We start from the raw sequence: 27,080 nt of genomic DNA, 5'->3' as shown, positions 1-27,080 counted from the left end.
GAGGTTTAGATTCAGCTAGCCCTTCCAGCACTATTTGTTTTTTGTGATCATATAGGTTTCCCTTCCATTTCTTGCTTACATTTGTTAAGACTAGGTAGATCACCTTTTTCAGCACAAATCTCAATTCCAACTTCTGCAAATCCTCTACGGCTCATCTGCCACATTTGACTCATCTGCCCTAACCTGCTCTCTGGCTATATCTCTCCAAGCCTGTCTTTTTTCTTCTTTCTCCAGCATGACACTGAATTCTGCCCAGATTTAACATCACTGACCAGGTAGTTCATTTATTCCTTACAAACACTAGTAAAGTGCTAGTCAGACTGAGCTCCCAGCTGGAAGTTGTGTGTCTGCACGGAGTAAGGCAGAAAGGAGTCCCTGCAGCTAGTGGATAAACTTGAGGTGCACACAGAGTTAATATGCTGACAGAAATACTGAGGTTTACATCTGAAAACCCAAATATAAAAATAATATGATGAGTAAGACTAAAATTCCCTGTTCTGAGCTTCCATGGGGCCAGCTCCCCTCCTCCCCCCTGCTTCAGGGCTCAGCAGTCACTTCTCCTTTTCTGCTGTGCCTTGCAGAAATGTCTCCTGGGATGAGTCAGAGCACGACTTCCAGGCAAGAGTGTTACTGCCTTTGGCGCCCACCAAACAATAGGCAAAAGTGCCTACAGCTGTGGCCTCTCAGCTCCTTTCACACACTCACACTCCTTTCACACACTTTCACATTCTCTCTCTGATTTACTTTTTACCCCTTGATGCTGTTTTTTTTCTTCTCAACCAGGGGATCATAGAAAACATTAGGTTGGAAAGGACATCTGGGAGGTCAGTTTGTGAGACTCCTGCTCTCCTGCTCAAAGCTTCACAAACAGATCAGGTTGCTCAAGGTCAAGGCCAGCTGAACTGCTGAAAATCTCCAAGGGATGTCGCAGAAACCTTGGACATCTCTTTGAACGCCTAACCAACTTAACTGGGAAGAACTTTTAAAAATCTTTCTGCCCTGTCCACATTCATGGTCTGCCCCTGTTTCTCTGCTTGCCTGTGACCTATCTGTCAGTGCTTAACATCTTATCTTACACTCAGCCCTCCAGAAATGTTTTGATGAGACCTCTCTAGAGACTTTGCTGAGGCTCTGGTACCTTCCCTTTGCACTTAGTGTGCTTTCAGGACACCATTCATGTCCCACCCTCTTTCTAAAGCAAGCTTCTGACTACGAAACAAGAAAGAATATACTTAAGATGATCCTGGGTACAGAGAGCACTATTAGGTGTCAGGAAGCATGAATTTACTAAGCCACTCTGACCCCTTTATTAGCAAGTTTTGTGGTGGAACTTCATATACCAAAATGTCTTCCTAGGGAAGACTACCCCCCCGCGGTGCAAGAGAGCCAGGTTCCTCTGCAGGGCCCACCTCCTTCAACCAGAGCAGATGATCACCAAGCTTTCTGAGACACTCGAGGTCTAAATCCCACTGAGGCTGTGCCTGGCTGTGCCTGAAAGGTTTCTCATAGCGCTGGAGTAACTGGGGGAAGATTTAGCGCTATCCCGAGTCTCTGGTTGTTTGTGTCCTGTTTGTGTCCTGCCAGCACAACACCTCGTCCTCTCATGGGGAGAGACCACCAGCGGTACAGCAGCACCAACCTCCTTCCCCAAACCCGACTGGGCACACCAGGGACAGGTACAAGGATGGCAGAACAAGCCACTGACCGGCTGTCGCTGTCAGGTGCCACTAACTGTCCGCGGCGTTCAGGTGCCTTACCAAGGCCACTCACGTGGTGCCACGCTTGGATTTAGTTGCTTGTGACCAGTCGCTGTGCGAAAGATCGTATCTAACCTAGCAGGTGTGTCACTTTCCCGTCCCGACGCCTGTGGAATTCCCTGCTTCCCCGATGGAAGACGCTCGGGGAGCTCCCCGCGGATCCCGGCGGCGCCGTTCGGCGGGCGGGCAGCGCCGCCCCGCGGTGCCTCCGCACAACTGCAGCTCCAGCGGCAGCAGGAGGAGTGATCCCGAGCCTGTGAGCTACTGCTCCAGACGCCTCAAGAACCAATCGGCAGACTGAGCATAACTGATTTTCCGGGTTTCCTTTTATATTTATTCAATTTTTCTTTTTCCCCAGACGGAATACTCTAGACGACTTTTTTAGATGGGTGACACAGACAATTTATCAATCGAAGTAGATTAAAAGATAATAGTAACAATAAAATCGATCTGTACATAACATTTGTCATTATTTGACTAATACTTTTGAGTGACAATTTTCAGTAACCAAATAATTTGACAAAAATATTTGCCATGCTCCACGGCAAATATCTCTTGGCTTTTATGGACACATAATGCATCAGCATTCAGGGGCCATGCATGAGGTGTACCCTATGTCTTCATGGGTGCCAGTGAATGATAATGTGGGTTTTTTGTTGGTTGTTGTTTGTTTGTTTGTTTGTGTTTTTTTCCCCTGGAAAGCTGTCTGCCTTTCCCCATTCCTGCAAGAATGACACAAGAAACCACAAAGGTTGTAAACAAGAGCGAGCGTTTGAAACATCCAAGTAAAGACATTAGGGAGGCAAGAAAATCAGTTATAAGTCAAAGAGAACTGAATATATAGTGTCTGGTTTTGTTAGTCTACATTTAGAAGTGATCTGGTTTTGGTTTTTTTCCCCATAGCTGAGGAAACAATTCAGTAAAGAATACAGAAACCTAAATGTCATTTTCACTTAAATCATGTTGAAGTGGTTCTGTGGCTTGGGGGAGGCAGGAGAACATTCCAGATCCCTGCTCCAGTTGTGACTAAATACCAGATTTTGGACAAGACATCTGGACTCTGATTTTTCCATACTGATCTCTAGACTATCACTGAAAATTCAATACACAGCCACCAACCGTGTAAAAGCTCTATTTGATGTACAGCGTACTAGCAGCTGACACCTGATGACATGAGTTCCTGAGTGAGCATTTCTGCCAGAATTCTTCCTGTGCTGACTTATGGTAGGTTGTCATAAAAACAGAAAGTCTTGAAGTGAATTCCTACATCGCTGAAGTCAAAAGCAAACTCCCACACATTTCTCTGAAACCATGGTACCAGTATTGATTGCAATAGTTGAAGTTCTCAGCGTGGTTTGGTTTACCTGAGGAGATACCTATTGTAAGTGTGACAATCATAGCTATGATCCATTGGCACAGGGAACTATGTCACTGGAGCAAGGCTCAGGAAGGCTTATGATAGTTATTCAGGCAGTAGGAAAGCAGCTGTGGAAAGCAGCTGTGGAACAGAAGAACCATAGATTGTACAATCTGAGAACAAGATGTAAAATACTGTTTCTTTAAAAAGTTTGCTTTCAAAATTGAGCTTTCTATATAAACATTCTCTTTGCATGTGAGAAAGATACAACTTATCTTTAACTGCATTTGCAGTGCCGTAGCCTGTGGGACTGTGCTGCCACTACGTGAATGCAGAAAGCCATTGCAGATGACTGTGGCTGACTTAATTCCTAACTCCTGCTCCAGGGCATGACATTGGTATGATGTAATGGGACTAGGGTGAAACCATAGAAAGAAGAGTCGGCATCAGCACTGCCTCCTTGGGGAACGGAACTCATTCCAAAAACTGAAGTGAAGAACAAGTTCTGTGTCTCAGGGAAGATGGTAAGAGGTGGAACTAAAAGGTACATCAGTAAATTTTGGAAAGTGTCTATATTGGAAACAATATAGCTCCAAACTAGCTTGGCTTGTACAAAAGTAAATCTTTATTCTCCTCCGACCTAGTTTCCTAAGCACAAGCAGTTTCTGCAAATCTCTGTAAGAACCGTGTGTGTTCTCAACCACTTAACGGTCAGGACACCAATGCTTATGGAGCTCTGAGGTTACAGAGGTATCATCACGAAGGTTGTAACGAACGTGCGAGGAGGAGGCAAGTATGTTTAAAAGTCATTGTATCTTTTAAAAGCATTTCTAGGCTCAGCCCTAGAGGAGGCTGCCATTCTTTTTTCTGCTCTAACAACTTCCAGAAATTCCGCTCAAAAACCGGTTTCCACTGTGCTTGTCTCTACACATCTGTAGCCCAAAGAATTTATAATCCATTTAGAGAGATTAAAAAACAAAGCGAACATCTCTCGGCCGGCATGTTCCAGAAGCGCAGGTCTCGCACAGCGGGCGCGTTTCTGCCCCAGCAGCCCGCACTGGGGACGTGCGCGGACACTTCGCTGTGTTCCCAGGGACTCAGTTTCCGCCGGCTGGCCGTGCCCCCGGCATCCCGCTCCCGCCCCGCCGGGGGGCGGCCGGAAGCGGGAGCGCGGCGGCGGCAGGTCCCGGCGGGGCGGCGGCGCTGGTGCCGGGGAGGCCGGGACCGACGTGGCCGGCCGGGGGAGGCGGAGCCGAGGGGCCGCCGGGCGGGGCAGGCCCGCGCCGAGCCGCGGCTGGATGGCAGCGGCGGCCCGGGGCACGGCGGCGGCGGCGGAGCGCGGTAAGGGGCGGGTGGCGGCACCGGGGCGGCGCGGTCGGGGGGCCGCCTTCGCTCCGCTGTTGTGGGACGAGGGGGCAAGGCGGGCGCGGCAGTGCGGCTCAACTGCGGCGGGACGGGGAGAGGGGAGCTGGCGGCGGGACGGGAAGGGACGGACGGGACGGGACAGGGTAGGGTAGGGTGAGCGGTGGCGACAGCGCAGTGTACAGTGGAGCTGAGCTCGGTTCTGGCGGGGCCCGGCCCGGCCGAGCGCGGGGCAAGTTTGGGAAAGACGTGGCGGGGAGCGCCTGGCCGGGCCGCTGGTTCCGGCAGCCGTGTCCCGGCCCAGCGGGACCGTGGGCTGCGCGCCACCCGCCCCAGGGCCCCAGCTGCCCACGGGCTCCCGGAGCCGGCGTCCCCACGGTCCAGCCCGCCTTTGCGGGAGTGCCCGGGGCTGGAGGCAGCCGAGAAAGTTTTGGAAGTCTCTCCTCTGGCAGATGATGCCGCGAGAGGGTCTCGGGCAGGGGGTGCCCCGCGGGACGCGCGGAGCGGGGGGGCCGGGTCTGCGCGGCCACGGTGACGCAGGGACCCGGCAGATGCTGCTCCAGTGAGGTGCGTGAGCAGGGTTAATTACTAATTGCCCCCGCGGCAAGTATGTCTCACTTTGCATTGCTCAGCGTTCCTCAGATGGAAAACCCGCGCTGTCTGTCCCATCCGCCGCGATGTGAGAGGCAACGACCCGAGCGGGCCCGCTGCATTAGTCGCCCGCGGGCGAGAGCGGTGTTGGAGTCTGGCCCCGGCGAGGGCTGCGGCGCCGGGTGACGGGGCGGGAGGGGGGCGGTGTGCCTGGCCTCTGCCTCAGGCTGCCACGGAGAGTGGGCTGGGAGGAGAGAGATTCCACCTACCCCCGAGGGGCGTGAACGCCATTGTCTGGTCCGCAAACTTTCCTCTTTTCATCCTGGGGATGAAAGGATGCAGGACGGGGAAGGAGTCTCTGCCTCCCAAACTCCGGTAGTGTTCAGTCGATTTTAACTGCCTTCCTTGCCAGTTCTTAGGTTTGCCCGGCATCTGTAATCTGTTCCCATCTGCAATACACCTATTGTTCGTAATTCTGTGCATCCCCTGCATTTAGCTGCAAAACGCTGTCATTTGCAGAAATGCGAGTCTCTGTGCAAAGAGGTTTTTATGAGAGGTTTGGGGCAAAGGGGAAGGGTCCACCAGAGCAATGTATTCCCTAAAGATGGGCAGTGACTCAGAGAGAAAGGAGTGCTCAGGGAGTACTGGAGACCTTTTGAGCCTCTGCCGAGGTAAGGGCCTCCAGGAGGTATTCAAAGGTCTCCGCTGGGCCGATGGAGAGAGGTGGCTCATGGAGAATTTTTTGGCTGAAAAATATGCTTCCTCACTGGAAAATGAACTCTTTTTTCCATTCCATGCAGTACTCTGTTGCAACTGTAAGGCCAGGCAACCAGCTTCCAGAGAAAATGTTTGTAAAAAAGCCTTTTCTTTCTCATTTCTTCCCCTTCAACAACATCTAAAACGTGTGGCAATGAGCAATTGCGCTGAGGCAGAGATGAAGCTGTGTGGTCTGAGAAGGCAGAGTGTCTAGGAGAGTGGTAGATGGGTTGCTGCAGGAATAGTCATCATGTCAATATTTTATTTTCTTTTTTCCAATAGGTTTTTGCCTTGGTATTCTAAGTTTACTCTATGTGTTCTCAGTCACTGGTAACTACAGAGATGCTCAGTGAAGTGGAGTGAGGCCCAGGGAGCCTCATGGGTTTCTTGGCTTGGTGTGCAACCTCCCTCTGCCCCTGCTCAGGAGCGTGTAAAGGACGAATTTTCATTTGTTTATTCTTCGTGAACTTGGAAAACCTCATGGTTATTCCAGTCCTGAGACCATTTCAGAAGGAGCTGAGCAGGCCTGACTCCTGAATGCTCAGACACATGCTCCAGAGAGTGCTGCCAGTGGTAATGGTGACCAGGTTGTGATCCAGCACGGCTGGGAGCTGTGATCCCAAATGAAGCAATTGTCAAAGCTGATAAATAAATATGCTGCCTATATCTCTTCCATGCATGTTCTTAAATATGTGATACACCTTTCTTGATAAATATCTCTCTGAACCTGGTTATGCCTCTGCCTTATAGTGACCACAGAAGTCTCTCAGAAAACCTGCAGGTGTTTTCTCTAGAAATTTCTCAAGATTTTTTCAGATGTTCTCTAGCTGAGTTCAAGAAACAAATGATGTTGTTTAAGAGTAGGTAGAGACTTTCTGCAATTGTAGTGGCAGTGTATTATTTTCCTCCTCTTGAGCATTTTTTCTCCTAGGACTACATCTTCACTGTGCCTCTTTACCCCCTTAAATATTTGTCTTAGGAGCAACCAGTTTAAATTTATAGACTTTACTAATAAGACAGAGAAGCAAAGGGGCTATAGAGATAAAAAGTGCCTTTTTCTTTTTTTTTTTTTTTTTAACAAGTAGTTATGATGTGTTAGGAAGAAGCAGTATGCTCTAAATAATTAGCTGGGCACAAAGATCAGTTTAGGTGTGTCTTGGGTAATACACGGAGTTTCTTGTAGATGTTGTATAGACATAGGGAATTTACTGAATGAGATATGGAGTTGTTCTTGAATTAGGAGGTATTGGTGGTCAGGCAGCACAGGTGTAAAGAAATGTGCTGGTTTTCCCTCAGTGAGTAACAGAAGAATAAAGATCTGTGGACCACAGAAAGTTGGCTGACACAAATGTGAGTTAGTAGATCAGTTTTGTACTCTTTTATGGCCATTTATTGTTCACTACCATACCTTTTTGGAGGAACCTGAGAAACCAAGTATGCAGACCTTTTTCAGAGTCCTGGACATGCTCTTTGTCCTGTATGCTACTGCCTCTCTCCAGGATTTTGACCACTTAGTCAAAGATCCTTTCAGGTGTCCTCTGGGGCACATACAGGTGTGGAGGATGAAGTGCAAGAAATCAACCTGTTGGATCAACTGCAATGATTACGTTTTGAGATTGGTTCTCAAAAGCTGCGATAGCTATGTTGCAGAAGAGACTTGTGCTGCTTCCCATCATTGCCAAGCTGCAGAGAGCAGTTGGGGTTTTTTTGTGGATTTGTTGCCTCTTCATAGGCATGTGTATGGTTGTATAAATCCTGATTTATTTTTGTTGTGTTCCTCACAAAGTTTTCAGTAATTTTCCAGATCTAATCCTGTCATAAAGGACAAAGAGGTCTGTCAGGTCTGCTCCCAGGTTGGAAGGGGTGCCCGTCTATTTTAAAGGAGGAAATTCTGTAAACTGCAGGTTTTTATGTAGCAGCTAGTAAGCAGAGAGAAGACTGTGGCTGGTGGAATCTACCTGAAGAGTCCCATCACCTACCTGCACAGATGCCTCTGTGGCTGATGGCTTTAACCTGTCTTGGTACTTTGGGCAGAAGAAACTCTGTTCAGTTAGGAGACAGCAAACATTTTAAGAACTTTCTGCCTTTTTGAGTTTTTTTTTGTTTTCAAGGAAAAATTTGGGGGATTCTGTGGCATAGTTTTATCAGTTTTGTGCGTCTGTTTGCACAGGTGTAGGGGGGGAGCCTGAATCCCGATGAGGCAAGCCAGAGGGCCTGGCAACATCCCAGGTGTGTAATGTGGTGGAGCTGGGCAGAGGGCAGCATCTCTGGCCCATCAGGCTGTCTTTGCAGTTGTTACTAGCTCTCCAAGCATCAGCTTAGTTCCCATTCACTTTAGTGTCTGAGTTGAGTTGGTGCATGGAGTGCTATGAGAGATGAAAATGTCCCTTGCTGCCAACCTGCCATTCCTGTTGTTCTGAAGTGGTTGTGCCAATAGTGATTTACAGCTGAAAATCTGCCCCTTTTCACAGGACCCTGCCAGCAGAGCAAGGATCTCTCCAGCTTACATCAAATTACAGGTGTAGGGCTGAAGGGACTTCAGAGAAGGGATCTAATCTTTGCAATAAAATAGCAACTGCATCAGATGTTTCTTTTACTCAAAATAAAATAAACCAAAAAACAACAAAAAAACCCAACCAATGTTAGAGATTCTGCATCACAGACAACCTGTTTCAGTATATCACCACTTTGGCACTATGTAAATTTGTCTTTTTTTTCATATTCAGGCTGGGTCTTGTTTACTGTTTGAACTGTTGTGGAAGAAGAGTTCAGCACTTTCCCCCATTCTTGTGACTTTTAATGTATGCAGGCTGTTCTGTTCCCTTCGGTGTTATCTTCCTATGACTAAACACACCCAGGTCCTTCAGTTGTTTTTTCCAAGTCATGCTCTCTACACTCTTAATTTTATTTTCCACTGCAGTGTCTCAGATTTGTGCATGTATTTTATGAAGAAGAATATCTGGGACTGGGTGCAGTCTGTTGTCTAATGTCTCACCTGTGTGAGACCTACAGTGTCTCTACTGTTTGTCCCAGGATGACATTTACCTGCTTTGTAGCAGCATAAACCCACTGGCTTAGAATTAATTTCTCAACCAATGTATGCTTTTTCTTTGTGACACATTGGACTTACTGTATTGTAATTTCTATTTGATTCCATACCTGCCTTGTGCCTGCCCCCATCCTGCCAGATCAAAACACTGCAATAAGACACCGTAAAATCCTGGGCTGGTTTGAACTTGCTGTGTTGAGGCTTGTTTTGTTTGTTTGTTTGTTTGTTTGTTTTTGGTTAAAAAACCCCCCAAACAACTAAGAGGTTACACAGAAAGTCTCGATGGTTCTTGCACAGCGCACCAAACCAAGACAGTGTCTTCATTGATTCCTTCTTGTATCCCCACTCCTGATGTCCGTGGTCACTGTGCTTGGAGACTGATGTTCTCCTTCCCAGGAGCAATGGGACCCTGTCCCTTAATTTTCTTTTTGATTGCTCGGTGCAGCTGTGCCTTCCTCCTGCAGTGTTTTCATCCAGGGACTGAAACTGGCAAAGGGCCGAGTCTTTACAAAAATAGTTTTCCCTGCTAGTTTGTTCTGACGTTGCTCACTCATGGAGTCTGGTGTGAGCATGGGGAGGTGATGCTTCATGAAGGGGTGGGTAAAAGGGGCAACACCACCTTTTCATCTGCAGTGAGCCCCTAGATTGGCTCCAACACCCTGAATTTTGTCTTGATAATGTCAGGTCCCTTTCTGTCTGGCTGTTACTTAATGCTTTGGTGTCTTTATCACTTTCTTATCTTATAGGTAACTACAAACTGATCATTTAATTTGATCAAGAATCCTTCAGGGGATTGAAGTTACGGGTCTGTAACTTCTTAAGTCTTCTCACACCTTTTTTTTTTCCTTTTAAAAAGGTAGGTGAGGCATGATGCTTCTCCAGCCTTCTTGTGGCCTTCCCATATTCCTGTAAATTTTCAAAGATGGTCCTAATGCTTCAGAGATTACTTTGACTGTTTTTTTTACATGCTTTCAGGTGAATGCCGTTATTGCCTCTCAGTCAAGAGCTGTTTTGCGAGCATTTGTTAAGCTATTTTTTTCTAGCGTGCTATTTTCTCCCATTTCCAAATTAATTTTGCTTGTCACATTTCACTTTTTCTTCTGAAGACTGAAGGAACATTTGTACTTCAGCCTTTACATCATTTGCTTTCCCTTCCTGTTTGCCAATGAGAGTGTAATTATCTTTATTTTCCTCTTCTAACATGCTCTCTTCTCTCCAGTTTTCTTATGACTGCAGAGCTCTTAGTAACAGCTGTGCTGATTTTGACTAAGAGACCATCTAACCCAATATCCTTCTTGGAAAGGATGAAAACAGGACAAGCATATATGGTATTTTTAAAGTATCCTTCCAATCTCCAGCTCCTTTCACATATGGGAATTTCTTGAGTGTAATGTGAGCTGTTTAACCATTAACAATCAATAGATTTGCCTTTCTAGTATTTGCCCTGTCTTTTGATGAACCCATGTAAAATTTTTCATCGTTTTTGGAGAGATACTACTATACAAGTTATTTGCTGATGAAGGGTCATATTTGTTTGTTGTGAAGTTGACCCTCATTGACTTCATGTGGTGGCTGTCAGTACTTATGTCTGACAAGACAGTGAATAGTCTGTCCCTCTTCACCATCTTTACACCACTCATGAGTTTGCAGGCTTCTGTTATGTTGCCTGTCTTGCATCCTAATTTGTTACATGGATGCTGTTGCATGGCAAAAAGAAGATTTATCTGGTTAGCATCTCTGGTCAGTACCTTTTTCTGAAGCCTTGGGACACTGAAGGGCAAGGATGAGGGTACTTGGAGTCCTTGTCCAGCCCACCTGAAGGCAGATGCTTTCACAAGAAGTCTCATGTGCAGTTTCATACACCAGTGATAAACAGCCTCTCTGTCCTTCGGTGCTGTGTTGAAATCAGGAAGAGTTTCCGATGTCCAGATGTATACAGGTATACATACCTGTGCTAAGGACTGAAAGGGGGGGATGGTGTGGCCAAGGCCGCCTTCTGGGATGATGGGAGAGAGAGATGAGCACACTCTCAGAACTGTTCTCCCTTCTCTTTTCAGAGATTGGCCAGCCTGGCTGAGACCACTTAGCAATGACAAAACAAAAACTTCTGCTTGATTGGACGCTCTCCTTGTTTCTGATTGCGGCCTGTGGAGCTCAACAGCTCCCCAAGAGTCATGTTGCTGCTAGTTCTGGTTCGCTGTGTGAGAAGGAGGCAGAGTCCTGGGGAAACCTTTTCAGCAGTGAGCGATTGGATGCTTGGATCTGTTCCCTCATCGGTTCATTCATGGTGGGGCTGAGTGGGGTCTTCCCCTTGCTGGTGATCCCATTTGAGACGGGAGCTGCTCTGCAGTCAGAAGGTAAAACCGCTACCTGCCCTGGTCTTTCTGAAGCCAGAAGTCTTGGGATGTGACGGAACAGCACAATAATGAACAGGACTTTGTCACAGAAATACTGTTCTCTAAAATAGAAAGTCTGTTTTTGGTGCTTTAGTCCATACCTGAGAATCTGATAGGGAATCCTTGGACAAATGTAAGCCCTGGATGGAGTTTTATACAAAAAGTATTGTTTTTCACCCTCTTTGGTTCAGGTCCCTCCCACACACTGCTGTCTCAGGCAAGTGGTGCAAGGGCTTTTTCTTGCACTCCATTTGTTTTGTGCTCTCTCCTTTGAAAGCTTGCTTTGTGGCTACTTCCAATTTATGTTTCTTTGTGCAAAATCTCAGCTGGAGATGTTTTGGCTCCTGGATAAGTTGTGATTAGTGTGGGGGTTTTTTTGTCTGTTTGGTTTTTTCTTTCTTCTTTTTTTTTTTTTTCTTTAGCTGGATCACACCGTATGAAGCAGTTGTTGAGTTTTGCAATTGGTGGACTACTGGGGAATGTGTTCCTGCACCTGCTTCCTGAAGCCTGGGCCTACACATGCGCTGCAACAACAGGTATGAAAGCCTTATATGCCTGGAAGCAGCCCATGCTATGCCTACTGCTCCATTTTTTGAGTCTGTGCCATCTTGAAAGCACAAGACCAGCCAGTCTGGGTCAGCCCAAAAACTGGTCTAAGCTGGTATTTTCTTTCAAATAATATATAAAAGCATATGCCTAGGGAAGGATGTAAGAACAATAAACACACATGTAATACTTCGTCTTCCTACTCTGCATCCTCCAGAGACTTTGAGATTAGAGGCTTCTTCAGTTGGCCGTGGTTTCTTCATGTTTAGTAACTTGCAATGGTTTTCTTGTCTGTCAAATTCTCCTATCTTTCCTTGGATTCCTGTAAGTCTCTGTTGATTTTCCTTTGTCCTTTCTGTAAGGAAAGGGAATGCTTCTTTAACTTGATGAGAGGTTATGAATGTGTATGTGATCTGGTATATGAACTTGTGCACCACCTCAGTTGGGGATCAGGTGCATCTTTTTTATAAATCTGTCCCTATAACAATGTTAATCCTAGAGCCTTTTTCTTGGCACTTACTGGGGCCCCTCTGTTGGGTATTTGATTTATGGGAGCTCATATGTGTTGCCCTTGCAATCTTTGTTCAAGGAGAAATCATGAAAAATGGTCTATAGAGCCATAAATGGAGGGTGAGGGGGGGGGGGAGCGGGGAAGGGAAAGGAAATACAGGTCACAGAAACCTGTGTTTGCCAGCAAATGAAACTGAGTTGGTATAGAATTTGTGGTATCATTGTAACTCCTTCATCCCTCAGATAGCCTATAATGGTTGTGTCTCTCTGCTTCAGAAAACTGATAGCATAGAAGGCAAGTGTTGCTGCATCCCACCTGCAGAAATCGTTTCCCTGCTGAAAATATGAGAGAGGAAGGAAGATGTCCTGGGTTTCCCAGACTTTCTTGCACCTATATCCTATGATTTAAAGTCTGCTGGGCCTTTTGTCTTCTTTCTCACAGCTCTAGCACTGTAGGCAGAACCAGCTGTCCTTTTTTTACCCCTTTTTACAGTGGTTCCCAAATTACTCTGTCTTCCTACTCTAGTTTGTTTGCTTCAGACTGTCCTGAACCATAAAGGTTTCCTTGACCCATGTAAGCCTCGTTACAGTGTCATTCTGTTCTTCCATTGCAGTGCAATCTCCATTTCGGTAGCCACACTGAATGCATTATTATCTCACAAGCTTGGCTCTAATTGAAAAGAAAGTTTATAGCTTTGGGCTTAATAACTTACCTAGGTGTGGCAGAAAGGGGAAGGTGAGTCTTTAGCTCCACGAATGGCAGATTTCATGTCAGAGCTTGCTGCTCAGTAGAGAATAGCTCCTGGATTTTTGTTGATGTAACCTTCACTTGCCTCTGGACCTCAGGGAAGTTTACAGTGTTGTTAGGAAATATTCTGGGTTGTGCTGTTGAAGAAAAAGGGGTGGTAGCTCTCACTCTGAGTGACCTGAGATGAGGTTATCTGTTAGATCAAGAATGAGCAAGTTAAACTAATCTGCTTTGAGATGTGTTTGCTCCTCTTACCTTGGAGGGAATCTTTCCATTGTCATTTCTTGTCATTTGACTTGGAACTGCTGGTTATGCTGTCTGAGGTGTGGTGGGTTCACACGTGAAAAACTGTGTACTTGATAGAGACCTGGGGATTTCTTTCTTGTCCTTCAGGAGAAGAGCAGAGCTTTCATCAGCAGAAGCTTCTGGGTCTCTGGGTGATCATTGGTTTCATAACCTTCCTGGTGCTAGAGAAGATCTTCCTAGAGAAAGAAGAGAAGGACTACCCTGGTGTGGTAAGTTAGCAGCCCGAGGGGAGGGAATGCTCTTATATTTGAAGGTCTGTACTAAACACTTCATCTGCCTTATCTGACAGGCTCAGCAAATGATCCTGGAGCTGTGAGTATCTTGTTATTGCTCTTTGGGAGCTTTTTGTCACTTCTTTGACACTGGTCTCTTAAAAGGTTTCATCTCCAGGCTTTTCTTTTGTGGTTTTGACTGAGATTTCTCATTTCTGGGTTGGTTTTGTTCTTTATGTGGTATGTGTAAAAGAGAGCTGCTCTTTTATGGGGACTGGGAGCTGGAGCACTCTGCAAATTATACTTTTGCTCAAGTTACCTTTGAGAGATGACAGCTTGCTGATGCATGTTCCACTGACCCCATCATGACTCATTCCCTTTCTGGGTCCTCGGTCAGGACAAAGACCAACCTACTTGAAGGTGTTTCTTCTTGGCTATGGCCTGGACCAGATGTTTGGCTAACTTTGTGTGGTAGAAGGCGTTTATGGGTGGCCAGGCTGTACTAAGTTCAGAGGAGTCACCCAGCTGCAAAGGGGCAATACAGACAGACGTACCAGAAGGTAATTCCAAGATGGAGAAGAGGAGCTAGTTTCAGACATCTGGACAACTCCTAGTTGCAGCTCCTACAGACTGTTCAGTCCTTGCTGTGCCTTTTGAGAGGTCAGGCTGCAGGTCAGGCTCAGCATAAGAGCAATTAAGTGTTTCCTTCGACTCATCACTGAGACTTCAAAGCCTGAAAGGAACTTCATCTTCTCATTTGGAGAGAGAATGAAGTCTTAGATAAATATCTTGTTGTTTGGAAGATAATGATCCCAGCTGTAGAATAATTCTATAGACTCAGTTATTGTGATGGATCGGGGAGAGCAAGACTCTTTCCCACCATTTCCTGTCCAGTTGAGTTATATTTCTGTGGGCAGCAGCTGCTAGCAGGATTGGCAGGCTCAGTCCCTTGTCCTTCCAGTGGAACCTGGCTCATGCCAAGGGGGTGTGACTCCAATTCCTCTCTCTTTCTACGAGTCTTGAGGACTGGGAGGTCTTTGCTCTTCTTGTCTTACAGTGCAGATGTTACAATGCTCTCTAAATCTGTTTCATTTCTGGCAGCTGTTATTCAAACTGGGGTGCCAAAGCTGCTGATTTACATTGTAAGGACAAAGGGATTAAGGGTGAAGACTGGATTTTTGATCCTGATTCATGCTCATTCATCACTGACATAAAGTCAGTGACAAGTTTTTTTCCCCTAATTTAGGACTGTGATTCCAAAGCACCAGGTGGAAAGATTTCCAATGGAAGTGGCTGTTCCCTGCAAAAGATGGCAGGTCAATCCCAAAAAGCACGAGCTCAGTGTAATGGCTCCTCTCTCCAGTCTTGTAAAAGAAACAATAGAATCAAGGTAAGAGACCCATAAACTCACCTTCACATCCTAGTCAGGAATTGTCTCTGGAAAACATTGTACCTGAGTGGAAAACTCAGAGTTTGAGTTGTGCCTAATTTTGCTCTATCGAAGTGTCTGTCCTGGTCACAGCAGGGAGGAAACAGCAGACTTGGAGAAAATCTACACTGTAGCTTATGCAGAAGAGGCAAAATCAATATTATGAAGGCATAAATCTGATGATGTGTGTTTTGGCTGAATTCTGATTCCCAAATATAGAATTCCACATTTTGTTTCTCTATATTTTTTAGTCAATATATCTTTATTTGCTTATTTTTTTTTTGTGCCATGATTTCTCTGTTCTCTAGTGCCTGCATTGTACCAATTGTAAGCTGCACTTTTCCTTTTAAGGCACCTTTTGGAAGTGTTTTGACACCTTTTGGAAGTGTGTTGAAGCTATCCACTATAGAACTTAGAAGTTCAATTTCTCAGATTATCAGTTTATCTGCTGCCAAAAAGGACTTCTTGTCCACTTCTGTCTCCAAAACTGTATTTGCCATCACTTCCTTTGCACTGGTCTCATCTGACCCCACAGTGAGCCTATTCAGGGAGCTAAACAGGCTTTTTTTTTTGCACCCACACACCCACCTCCCACCCCCAGGTCTATTTCTCTCCTATTTTAACTTCTTGAATCAGCTTGGCATGTAGACAGGCAGCCTGCAGTGCTGGGATAAGGGAGATCAGCAAGCTCATAGGATTGAAGGTGGAGGAGGAAAAGGAGTACTGTACCATTGGGAAGTGGATAACCTTTACATTGGCTTTGCTTTCAGTTTAATGTTACTATCTTTGTACTGTGGAAACCCTTGTCTGGGTGCACATTACAAGTGAGAGAGTAAACAACCACTTTGGTGAAGCAGGACCTACAATTTGAGTTTGCAAGCCCATAAAAATGTGGAAGATTGTATAAGAGTAACTATGAAAAGAAAGTGTGGTTGCATGAACTAGCCCAAACCTGGATGTGTGGTCAATCAGAGGCTCTTTAGTCTTTCTATTTTAAATATATTTTGCTGTAACTTTATAGCTCTTCCTACACAACATGAAAGTTATGCTGAGGTCACTGAGTATTTTTTGATATCTGTCACATTCATGTAATTTTTACAGAACACTGCACAAACTGCAAGGTGCCACATTGATGTTTCTAGAGGTGATAGTAGTGAAGAAATCAATATTCCTGGGTTATGAAACATTGTGCCCTTATTTTAGAGAGATTTATATAAGGAACTACAGATTTAGAGGATGGTTAGTCTACCACTGATTTTATGTAGAAATGAAACACCAAGAGAGAATAAGATTGCTGAAGACATGGTCCTAATATAAAAACCAATAATTAAATTAATGCTAATTAGTATGATCTTATGGAAGATAAATTCTTATCAACCAGACATTTTCTCCTGCCTTTAATTGGTGATAAAATTGTCTGATAAGGGTACTGACAAACATATATAAAACATAACTTTCTCCCACATTCTAATAAAACTAGTACTGCATGAAATCAACTTTGCTAATATTAGTTGTATTAAAAATGAGTTATATTGTCAGTAGGGACTGGATTAAGACAGCCCCCCTCAAATCTGTTCACTGGTGGAATATGATTTTTCTAAGTGATTATTTATAAAAACAGTATGTCTTCACATTTGCAGGTACTACTGTATTACATAAATGGCACATTGTGACTGCATGAAGTCAGTGATAGCAGCTAGACTGAGTAACTTCACCAGAAGTGCTGCATTTTTAACAGGTTTTGATACATGCAAATATTAAGGAATAGATCAGAGAAAGAACAAAAGATAGGGATAATTTCTAGAAAGTCAATGCAGTGGAAAAAGACATGAGAATTACAGTAGAAATTTTTTTGAGCACATTCTTCCCCTATGATGCTACAGCCAGGAGGATGGGTGAGTTGGATGTAAGAGAAGAGAGTCCCTCTTTCTGTACAGCAGTAGTGAAACAGCTATCTGACTATTTCCAGTAGTGTTATTCCAGATATGCTACTGATAATTTGTAAAGGGATCAGGAAAGAGATGAAATAAGTATTTTAAGTTTGCAGTACATGATAAGTGGGTTTTTTTTAGTTTAGATGTGTAGTTGTGACAGATCAAGGATAACTTAAATTATACAGATACCCGTGTAAGAGACATGACTAAATTTACACAATAATTTGCACAACAGTAACAGACTAGAAATTAGAGACAACTCTGTAACTGAGGGTAACTTGCCAATGGACCTACTTACCTTAGAGATAGCAGATTCTTTTTCACTTGCGGGCTTTAAGCTGTGATTTAAGATGCTCTCTACAAAGTACATTATAGCTTAACTAACAATGGACTTAGTGCAGAAATTGATGAGATTCTTTCAGTTGTGTTATGTAGAACATTTAGACAACCATGGAGAGCCCTTGTAGCTTTAAAATCCTAACACATCTGTCCGCTCTTGCAGACTGTTGTCGATATGCACGATATAGAACCTCATGACTTAATGCATGTAGTTTTTACTTTCTACATTCTGAGCATATAATCTGAATAACAGTCTTCCTGGTAGGGTGGAAATTACCAAAACTACCAAGATACTCCTGCGTTGCTAGCCTGTTTCCTTAGGCAACAACATAAGCAGTCATTCCATCTGTCTGTCCATCTGTTCTGCCCTTCATTTTCAATAACTTTTGAACCCATAATTAATTTTTCTTGAGTTCAAGAGAGGATAGAAGTCCTGAAGGTGATCCAATTTCTGCAAGTTCCATAAAAATCAGCATGACAGTAGAGGAGGAATGCAAACTAATGCCCTAAGTCAAAACACTGTCAGAACTTAGCTGCTGTGTGCTGCTCGACAGGTCCACCTGGTTGGCAGCTCACTGGGTAAGTCTCACTGCCCTTACCTGATGGGGAAGTGGCTGTCATGCAGTGCAGGGTGGGGAAGGGGTGTGCAGGGAAACAGTAATGCTGGAAGTGAACAAAATAGATGCTTGCAAAGAAAAGAGTGAAATCAATAGCAAGACAGACTACTTTTGTTCTACTGTTCACTTAGAAACCCCCATTTTTTCAGCAAACAGAAAGAGAAAGATACTATTTAAACAAACAAAGTCACCCTTCAGGGTTTAAGGATTAGTAAGCAGAAAACAGTTGACCATTGTCCGCATATATATTAGAACTTCTGCTTTTTAGCTGCTGCTATAATTTGTCCTAGCTTGAAAACTGCAGGTGGGAGGTTTCCTTTGCACATAAACATAGATCAGCTCTGTCCTGCATTGCAGCCTTTGTATCCTCAACAAGTAAAAACACTGTACTTTTGCCTTGCTTATTCTTTCTTTTTCCCTGTGGCACATGGGGTCCTTGTTGATTTGAGGAAGTATGTTTTATTACACAGTGACATTAATTCTGAAGCATGAACATAAACACTTCATCTGGCTATGCTCTTTATGAGCAACAAGAACATCCTATTAGGGATTCACAGAATGTAAATGTCAGAGCCTCATAACTGTCAAATCAACCCAATTTATTTCTGAGCACTCCAAGGCTTTGCTTCTTTCAGTGACAGCTTTTGCCCAAGCCACTGACAAGAAAAAGTCATAATGTTTTAATCATGAAGTCTATTTTTTCCCTGTATGGTGGTATGGGAAAGCATTTTTGTGTAAAACTTCTGTGAATAATTATTATTATCCTGTGGGGAAAACACAGTCACATAAAAAACCAACATGAAAAGGAGAATTTTAGATAGTCATATTTGACTGTCTAGGACTGAGAGTATGAAGAATGAGAAGTAAAATTGCTGTGTTCTTGGGTCTGCCTTCATGCATCTCTTTGTGTTTCCTTTCTTACAAAAACATACGGGGACTTCCTTTGCATCTATTGTGGAGATGCTACTTAGTCTATTACTTAAAAGTGAGCTTAGCTAGGCTTTGCTTAATCCCTTATTGCCATATTTATCATCAATGCACTTTAAAAAATTTAGAGCCTGTAAAGGGCCAAGATTGTGGAGCAAAAGTGCCCTGAAGAAAGCTGGTGCTTTGGAGAGAGAGATTTGACAGAAAGCCCCACTTGAGCCGTGGTATATAGATGACAGGAAGAAGAGATGCATCAAGCAGAGTTGAGGGAAACAGGGAAGAGCAGAAGACCAAAAAGTGCTAATTAAATCCATCCACAGTTGTGCTTTTCCAGCTGAACTTTGGCATCTGATGCTATGGTGAAGTAAGAGTTTCTAGACAGTCTCTCCACTCACTGGGTACTCCCCTATATTTGGAGTTCTTGCAGTCCAGAGACAGCCTGGTATATTGGCTAGCACCTGGTTTGATAATAATTTAAACTGCAGTGCCATATAGTGATCTGTGGTATCTCAGGACCCACACACAGTAGTTTAAGTCAAATACAATGGAAAAACCCCCACAAACATGTGAGCTAAAGAGCTGGGGTGGTACCCTCATAAATCACCTTAGATCAAATACTTTTAATTTGTATTGAGGTGACCATAGTTAGAATGATGGGGAAGTCTAACATGGAGATGGACTTGTGAGAAAGGAAGCTGCTTAATGCTTATAATTTTAAGAAATGTGTTTATATGCATATACATATACATGCTATCCAGCCTTCTAGTAGGTGGCTTTTTAGTGACTGTCATCACTCTTGTTATTCTTTGTTAAGGGAAAGCAAACCCACAAGCACAAGCTTTTTTGGGACAATGTTTGAAGATCTATTTCGTTACAAAAAGCAGTTTCAGCAGCATTTGTTCTGTTGCATTGTTCTAGCCAGCTTTTGAGGAGGAGATATTTAACAGTTGAATATTAAAGTACATGACTTGAAAACAAGATCAGGCCATATTTGAAGCCAGTTACCTGTGTAAAGTAGTCAGTGTTACCTAAAATTGGTTCAATTTAGAATTAAATATATTGCATTTTTGGCTTTCTTCTTTTTCCTTTCTCTTTTTCTGTATCTAGAGGTCTTTGTCATTTGCACAAGGTAATTATTCTAATCTCAGACAATACTTGCCTACCCTAAAACTTAGTTTACTTTAAAACCAAAAATTACATTTAATCTGTACTCAAGCACTGACATAGTTTAAGATCTTCAGTAGAAGTGCTATGTCCTGACATTTCCCACTTGATTGTGGCTGCATAACTTGTGTCTAAACCATGTACTTTTTTTTATTTTCTGATGTCTCTTCCTTTATCAGGGGCTCTTCCTTTTCTTTGCAGATTAGTGGATACCTCAATTTACTGGCCAACACCATTGATAACTTCACACACGGCCTGGCAGTAGCAGCCAGCTTCCTGGTTAGCAGAAAGGTAAGGTTTCTGTTCCCAGCTGTGAACTGAACTGGAGAGGCCTTGTCTCATGTATGATGCAACATGCAAAACTTCCAAAGATGTGAAGAGTTCCCTCCTATTTTATGGAGTTTTCTGAGAAAATGCAGACTACAGTAAAAACCAACTCTATCCTGATCCTCTAATGCAGAGCTTCCTCAAGCCTGGGACACATTAGTCATTATGACTGGCACTGGGGGAAGGATTAGCTCATCTATTCAAAAGCCGGGCCAGAAATAGCATTGACCCCTTATATGATGAGGATAGTCACCTCAGAAACAGGTACATAGACAAGGAAGAGATGTTTAATGCTTTTTTTACTTCAGTTTTCAACACCGATGATGGACTGTGGGGTTTCCAGTGCCCTGAGCTGGAGGACCATGACTGCGAGAATGATAAACTCCTAATCAACCCTGAACTTGTGTAGGATCTGCTGTTACAGCTGGATCCCTGGTCCCTGTATGGGACCTGATGGGATTTATCCAAGAATACTCTTGATTGTTTCCTAATCACCTTCTCTTTGCTGCAGGTTGGATTCCTAACCACAGTGGCCATTCTCCTGCACGAAATCCCACATGAGGTGAGAGGGCTTTGGATCCTGCCATTGTGAGGGGGATTACAAGGTGCTTCACCTACTAAGGGGAGGCCTGGGTCTGGTTAATATTTTCTTGTCCCTTTGAAAGCTGCTCCCTCTGGGAGACTGACAACATGGAAAAGCAGAAACAGCACTGCTCTTCCTGCAGATGCAACAGCCTTTGTGACTGAGAATTTAATATTCACGTTTATTAACTGTCAACTCTTGGTTTTCTTAGGTTGGAGACTTTGCAATCTTACTTCGGGCTGGCTTTGACCGCTGGAGTGCAGCCAAAATGCAGCTTTCCACAGCTCTGGGGGGAATTCTGGGAGCCTGCTTTGCAATATGTGCTCAGTCACCAAAAGGAGCAGGTAAGGCTCCCTGGGTCCTCTGGAAAGGGGAAAGGAGGTGCTTGTTGTCCCCACGTGTGTATCTTCCTTCAGTGTTGTCTCCCATGGCTCTGCTCAGTAATAACAAAAGCTTTCTGTATTTGTGCAGGTGAAACAGTAGCCTGGATCCTCCCTTTCACTTCTGGAGGATTTCTGTATATTGCCCTGGTAAATGTTGTGCCTGATCTCCTGGAGGAAAAGAATCCTTGGTAAGTGCTCCCTCCTGTTATGCTGCAGCAATTCTTGCTGCCAGGGAGCAGGGATATAACCCTCCCCTGTGCCTGTTCTGGAAGCATGTGATTGCTGGCTTTCCAAATCCCACGGGCAAGGCTGGAATCAAAATAGACTGCTGTGCTATCTATTGCACTTATGGGACTACAAAGACCCTCTAAAACACAAGAACTGGGTCAGTCCCAAAATACTGTGCTAGCACAGTACGTAGCATGACCAGCTAGAGCAAGTTCCTCAGAAATATGTCCAGTTAGGACATCTGCTGCCCTGTCTGTCTTTTCAGCTTCTGGCATGTGCTGGTTTAGGGACTGTCTGAACCAGGGCCCCATAGAGGTGTGTATGTCTGTAACCATATGTGAATCTATCCTTCCCATGCTTCTCTCATTCCTTTTTGACCTTATCCATTAGTTCAGGCTTCTGCAATCTCCCTTTGGCAGAAGGTTTGCATAGCTTCACTGCACTGTGTTAAGTGATACTTCTTATTATTTGATTTTTACACTCCTGCTTACTGCTTTATTTTTTTTATTAGATGTCACCATGGTGCTGTGTCAGTAGAAAATAATAGTTTTCTTTATCATTCAACATTTCATAGTCTGTCATTGTATCCCACCTCAGTCATCTTTCTTCTCCACTGGTGTATGTATTCCAGTATATTTGGCCTCCCCCTGTGTATTATTCTAGTTTCTTGCAGTCTAATTAAGGCTGTAGCAGGTCCAAATCCAGCTGTACCACAGTAAAGGCCTTCTCAGATCTGCTGGCAGAGCTGCCCCTGAATGTTCCCTTCTATTTCAGTTGTAATGAGACATGCAACTTCTGTGGTTTAAATAAGATGCCTTGTCTCAGCTAGTTAATTTTGACTGAAACATTCCTCAAAAAAACAGCTCCACAGCTATATCTGAGGAGGCAGGAACTTCTGGTGGAGAAATGTTAATTACTAGTTTGGGAGTTTGCTTTTGGATTGGTAACCTCTCGTGCCAGCAAAGGTTGTTGCTAGAGTGTGCAGATGTAGGAGGTATGCAGTCACTTCAATCCCGCATAAACCTGAGATAGTGCTAAAAGAATGGCCAAATTCATCATCTTGCTTCTTTATTTTTCTTTTTATAACTGTGGTTGTTAGCTGGATGAGATCCCTAAAGTGTCTGTGAACATGCTGCACAAGTGTTGGTTCCCTTGTGAGTGAGAGGACAGGAATATATTCCTGAAGCTACAAGTCTGAATCAGCTTAAGTTGATTTTGAAACCTGGAGTTGGGCCTTGCAGCTGAGTGGAGCAAGTACATGTCAGTTTATAGACAACATCTTTGCTTGGGGTGCTGGGAAAGAGTCTTCTCAGCTGTATTAGTGACTTCATACAGCTGTTGTGTTCTCCATGTGGTAGATTTGGAATGGCAAAGGGCAAACAATAAACAATTTGAGAGCCTCTATGCTGCTGCCTATGGGGATTGGTCTATGGCTTCTCCTAATTTTACTGTTTCTTTCCCAGGAACTCCCTGCAGCAAATTCTGCTCCTGTGTACAGGCATTATAGTCATGGTGCTACTTGCGCTCACAACTGAGTGACCTCTGCGCAGACCTCGTGATGCCTCCCAGAGCCACCACAGTGACTCTGAGTTGTTACAAAGCAATAAGGAACACTAATGTTACTTCTGACGTGTGTGTGTGTGCAGATCTGGCTGCTAGTATGAGAAGCAGGTGAGAAAGAGGTCTGGATGTGCAGGACTTGATTCCCTGGCTCTCCTATTCCTGTTCTGCTAAAATCCACACACCAGGGCTTCTGTTCTTTTTTGATTTGGTTGGGTTTTATGGAGCAAAAGATACACTGCGCAGAAATGAACCGAACAACTGCTCCACTGTGAATGAATGATATTTCATTCAGTTTGTTCTGATGGAACTGCACCTCCCCAAGCTCTTGTGTGAAAACAACTGAGGCGATTCCTGTAGCTGATGAAGACTAAGGCCTTTTCCTACCACTAGTGGCTGGAGGCAGAACAGGGATTACAAAAGACAATAAACTAACAGCTTTAGCCAGAACTCCCTACCCATGAGAAGTTGATGGTGCTATGAGATAGAGGGGAAAAGGCCCTTTCCAACTTGGTCTCTGGCTTTTTATTGACATTGCTTGTTCCTAAAGGGTAGTATTAGCCTCAGCAGTCCAGCTTTTTTGGTCTATTTTGTATTTGTTTATGTTGAAGTTGAGCCAAAAGCTTGAGGCACTTTAGGATAGGTCACTATAATTAAATGACTCAGCTTGGAGATTACTTTCCTCAGCCCTAACCACTCCAAAAGCCAGCACAGCCTGTTTATCTGATAAATGATTAGTAAATGTTTCTTCTATTGCCATACTACCAGCTCACCTACATCTGGAAGGAAAGACATGTAGCTGCTGTGACTGAGCTCCCTCTCCTCATAACCATTAGTTGAACACAGCTCTGAGCCTGTTCTTGAGCCCTGCGTCACCCACCATCTGCCCCACACCATGTTTCAGAGTTTTCATGAGGTGTAGCATGTTAGCCCTGCCCGACATGCTACAGCACCCCTAGACTGTCATGGCAGAGGTAGCTGAACACTACAGCCTGGCCAGCAGCTGGTAACTCCTGGTTAACTTTTCCTCTGTTCAGTGTAGACCATTTAAGAGCATGCTATAACCAAAAACATAGATGGTAGCCTATTTCTGGGCTTCTTACCTCACAGTGATGTTCATTCTGTTGGGGACGAATGGATAAGGAATAATACTGACAGCTCTTAAATGGGAAGGCTGAAACTGCTGGTAAAAATATTTTAAAAATATTTTTATAGTAAAGTTGTGTGCTAGGACAAGGAGAGAGAGGGATATGAAAGGGTGATGATAGGTATGCTTTAAGAGGAGTTTTCTGTTTTGTGATGCTTGGGATAAAATTTTTGGCAATTTGAGACCAATAAAAATAAATAATATTTCTAGTGCTTTCCTGCATCCCAGCTCACAAGGCTGACCATAATTCCACAGGCATATTTTATTGCCACAGAGATGTGCACAATTACTAGATAATCTCTTTTGCAGAGCTTATCCTTGCTTTGCTTAAATTTGTTTAGAAACAGGTCTCATTGAACTAGTGAAGTCACCGGGCACAAAGCAGGTGCCCCAGTGTCCATTGCACCAACTTAGCTCTGTCTTGAAACAGCTTTTGTAAATCACTACAGCTCTCCAATCTGCACAGGGCCCTATCAATAGGGCTCATGCCTTCTGAGGGCGATTCGGGTCAGAGCAGCGAGGCAGGTATGCTGCCCACAGCAGAAGCATTTACTTCCCTAAGAGATTCCTGAACTGTTGACACAGTTCTTTTTTATGACAGCTCCTGTCCTACTTTTCAGCAAGCGCTGAAGAGCTCATGCTTGCAGTTCTATCTGCCCAGGAACTGCTGCCTGAAATTTTTTCAGCTTTCCTTACCCCAGACTTACAGCAATAACTAATTTCACTGCTACAATGAGGGAGGCTTAGAGCAATTATTTTATTCCTCTTTACAAAGTTGCCTTCCTATGCCAACTACTCTTATCGTTCAATTGTCATGAAGTCTGAAGGTAGCATCTGCTTCCCATTTTCCTGGAAGGATGACTAATCCAAGTAGTCTGCAGGGACTGGGTGGGTATGCTAGCCCTCTAGATCTAGCTTTGGGGATTCACCCCTGCCCAGGGACTGCAACTAAGTGGACCCTGTAATTGGGCTCTGGGGGAAGCAGGTTTGCACAGAAAGATGTGCCTGCTGTTTCTCAAGATTTCTTTCCCAAAATAAGGCTGGCATTTAAGTTGAGGCACTGCCAGGTGAGTGCCCATGAGTTGGCGTTGTTGCATCAGCACCGAGCCTTGCCAAGACTGAAAACCACAGTCAGGATTTTGTACTCAGCGTTCAGGAATGTAAAGTGGATGACACTGAAGAAAGAATTTCAGAGCTGTTTTTCTTGGCTGCTGCCATAGGTCTGAATAGTCTGTGGTTGTTGGGAAGATACCCTGGTAGGAGGTAGCATGGGGCTTGTGGGAGGGAGGGGCTTGAAAGGTTTCTACGTCAGCCCTGGGGCTGAGGATGGAGAGCCTTGTGAGGAAATGGAGCATCACTCCATCACATTTGTCACTTTTGGAAATACAGAGAGAATTGTATTTTCTAGCTCTATTTTTTCAGCTGCTCTTACTCATTTTCCCACTTCATCTGTATTGGTCTGCTCTTCATGGAGACAATAGAGATGAAATAAATGATTTTTCATGTTGGTTTATGTTGTTGGGGGTTTTTTGTTTGTTTGCTTGTTTTGGTTTTTTTTAAATGCTACTACTTTTCTTTGAAATAAAAATTCAATTCAGATTTCATTTGAATTACAGAGCTATATCTCTGGGTTAGTCTAGAGAAGTCTGGGCTCCGTCTTGCTGTCAGACCTTCACAACTGAAAAAAAAGTTCTAATCCAGTTTCTTCTTCCTGCTGCCAAGGAACTGTCATCCAGGAGCAGTGTGATCCAATCGTAATTCTTGACTGCTGGTCTAGGTTCCTTGAAAAGCATGACCAAATAAGTTTCTCCTCTTTTGGGGGAAAGCTTGCGTGGTAACTGACTGCCCAGAGAATTTTGAAACTATACTTTGTTGTGATCAGTTATTTTTTTAATCAAAAAACTCAAGGCCTCTCTGGTATCAATTAACACTAAGCTGGTTATCTGCCATGTAGAACAAAGGTGCGCTTATCAAACGTTATGTGTCAGAATTGCCCAGAAAGGACTAATAGGAATTTCTCCACCCTTCAAAAACATGGGTTCAGTACATGTCTTATCCCACTCTTCATTTGGAAGATTTTCTGCCTACAATAATGGTACATGACTCTCAGTTCTGTAAGTGTTCTGTAAGAAGATGGAAAACCACAGCCCAAGAGCTGGAAGAAGATGAAGGCAGGTAGGTGATCAAGGGTCCCTGGGTTTACCATGCTGCACTCTTTGGCTGTGCTGGTACTAATTGCAGTAGCACATAAGGGAGAACAATTGGAAGGAGTCTTGTACATAGGAACTTTCTAAGGTGGTGGTTTTTCTGAAACTATAGCCTCAGGTGCTGATGTAGAGGGTGGGGTGACATAATAGGATTGCAGATTTAGGAAATGTCAGTATTCGGATCTTTTCAGGAAAGAGCTGTTACAATTGAAGGGTTTTCTCATGTTATCTAGAGCAGTGATTGTATTTGAAAATTATTTTTCACTCTTCATGTGGAAGATTTAATTTAGCTGGTATGTGTAAGAAAATTCTTTTGACAGCAGCCCTTTCAATTTGTCTGCCTTGAAGGCACTAATGTGCAGCTGCATGGATGGTAATCCCATCTGTCCAGTGCAAACTGCAGAAGAGGATCATGCTGAAATGTGGTTAAAACAAGCTTTAGCTGTGACTGCTGCATGTTTCCACCAGGCATAGTGCTCTGGGGAGATAAGCAGTACACTGTTCTTTCTGGGCAGCGTTGCAGGAGAAATGCTGGAAAGGGTGTTCAGGCTGTGCTTGGTGTGGACTAGATACCAAGAGGTGACAAGGCAGGGGGGAAGAATCTGAATCTCCTTAGAGTTGATTAGTTGCTCCTGGGAAACAAAG

At 44.1% G+C, this 27,080-nt stretch overlaps 1 protein-coding gene across 3 annotated transcripts; it reads left to right on the top strand.

Annotated features, from left to right (window-relative positions):
* Nucleotides 1-4,397: 4,397 nt before the first annotated feature.
* Nucleotides 4,398-25,739, top strand: SLC39A13 (solute carrier family 39 member 13). 3 transcript variants are annotated; one of them, XM_027886157.1, is made up of 11 exons: nt 4,432-4,455; nt 9,619-9,728; nt 10,930-11,229; nt 11,691-11,804; nt 13,466-13,587; nt 14,837-14,980; nt 20,202-20,291; nt 20,839-20,889; nt 21,122-21,254; nt 21,382-21,481; nt 22,985-25,739. In XM_027886157.1, exons 3-11 carry the CDS (start codon nt 10,962-10,964, stop codon nt 23,058-23,060), a joined length of 1,098 nt encoding a protein of 365 aa, XP_027741958.1. In that variant the 5' UTR covers nt 4,432-4,455; nt 9,619-9,728; nt 10,930-10,961; the 3' UTR covers nt 23,061-25,739. The 3 variants fall into 3 exon arrangements, with proteins under 3 accessions (XP_027741973.1, XP_027741958.1, XP_027741966.1); XM_027886172.1 differs by lacking the exon at nt 9,619-9,728 and having other exon boundaries at nt 4,398-4,455; XM_027886165.1 differs by lacking the exon at nt 4,432-4,455 and having other exon boundaries at nt 9,600-9,728.
* The last annotated feature ends 1,341 nt before the right edge of the window (nt 25,740-27,080 follow it).

The sequence above is a fragment of the Empidonax traillii genome, unplaced genomic scaffold (genome assembly GCF_003031625.1).
Source record: "Empidonax traillii isolate 1590-97213 ecotype Southwest subspecies unplaced genomic scaffold, ASM303162v1 scaffold11:size2795301, whole genome shotgun sequence".
NCBI lineage: Eukaryota > Metazoa > Chordata > Aves > Passeriformes > Tyrannidae > Empidonax > Empidonax traillii.
This window is presented reverse-complemented; position numbering and strand designations above follow the sequence as displayed.

Bases quoted from the DNA above. Each gene is read 5' to 3' on its own strand.
- SLC39A13 (XM_027886172.1), top strand. From the start codon at position 10,962: ATGACAAAACAAAAACTTCTGCTTGATTGGACGCTCTCCTTGTTTCTG. The intron at 11,805-13,465 runs GTATGAAAGCCT...CTTGTCCTTCAG, and splicing joins CACATGCGCTGCAACAACAG to GAGAAGAGCAGAGCTTTCAT. The intron at 21,482-22,984 runs GTAAGTGCTCCC...TTTCTTTCCCAG, and splicing joins CTGGAGGAAAAGAATCCTTG to GAACTCCCTGCAGCAAATTC.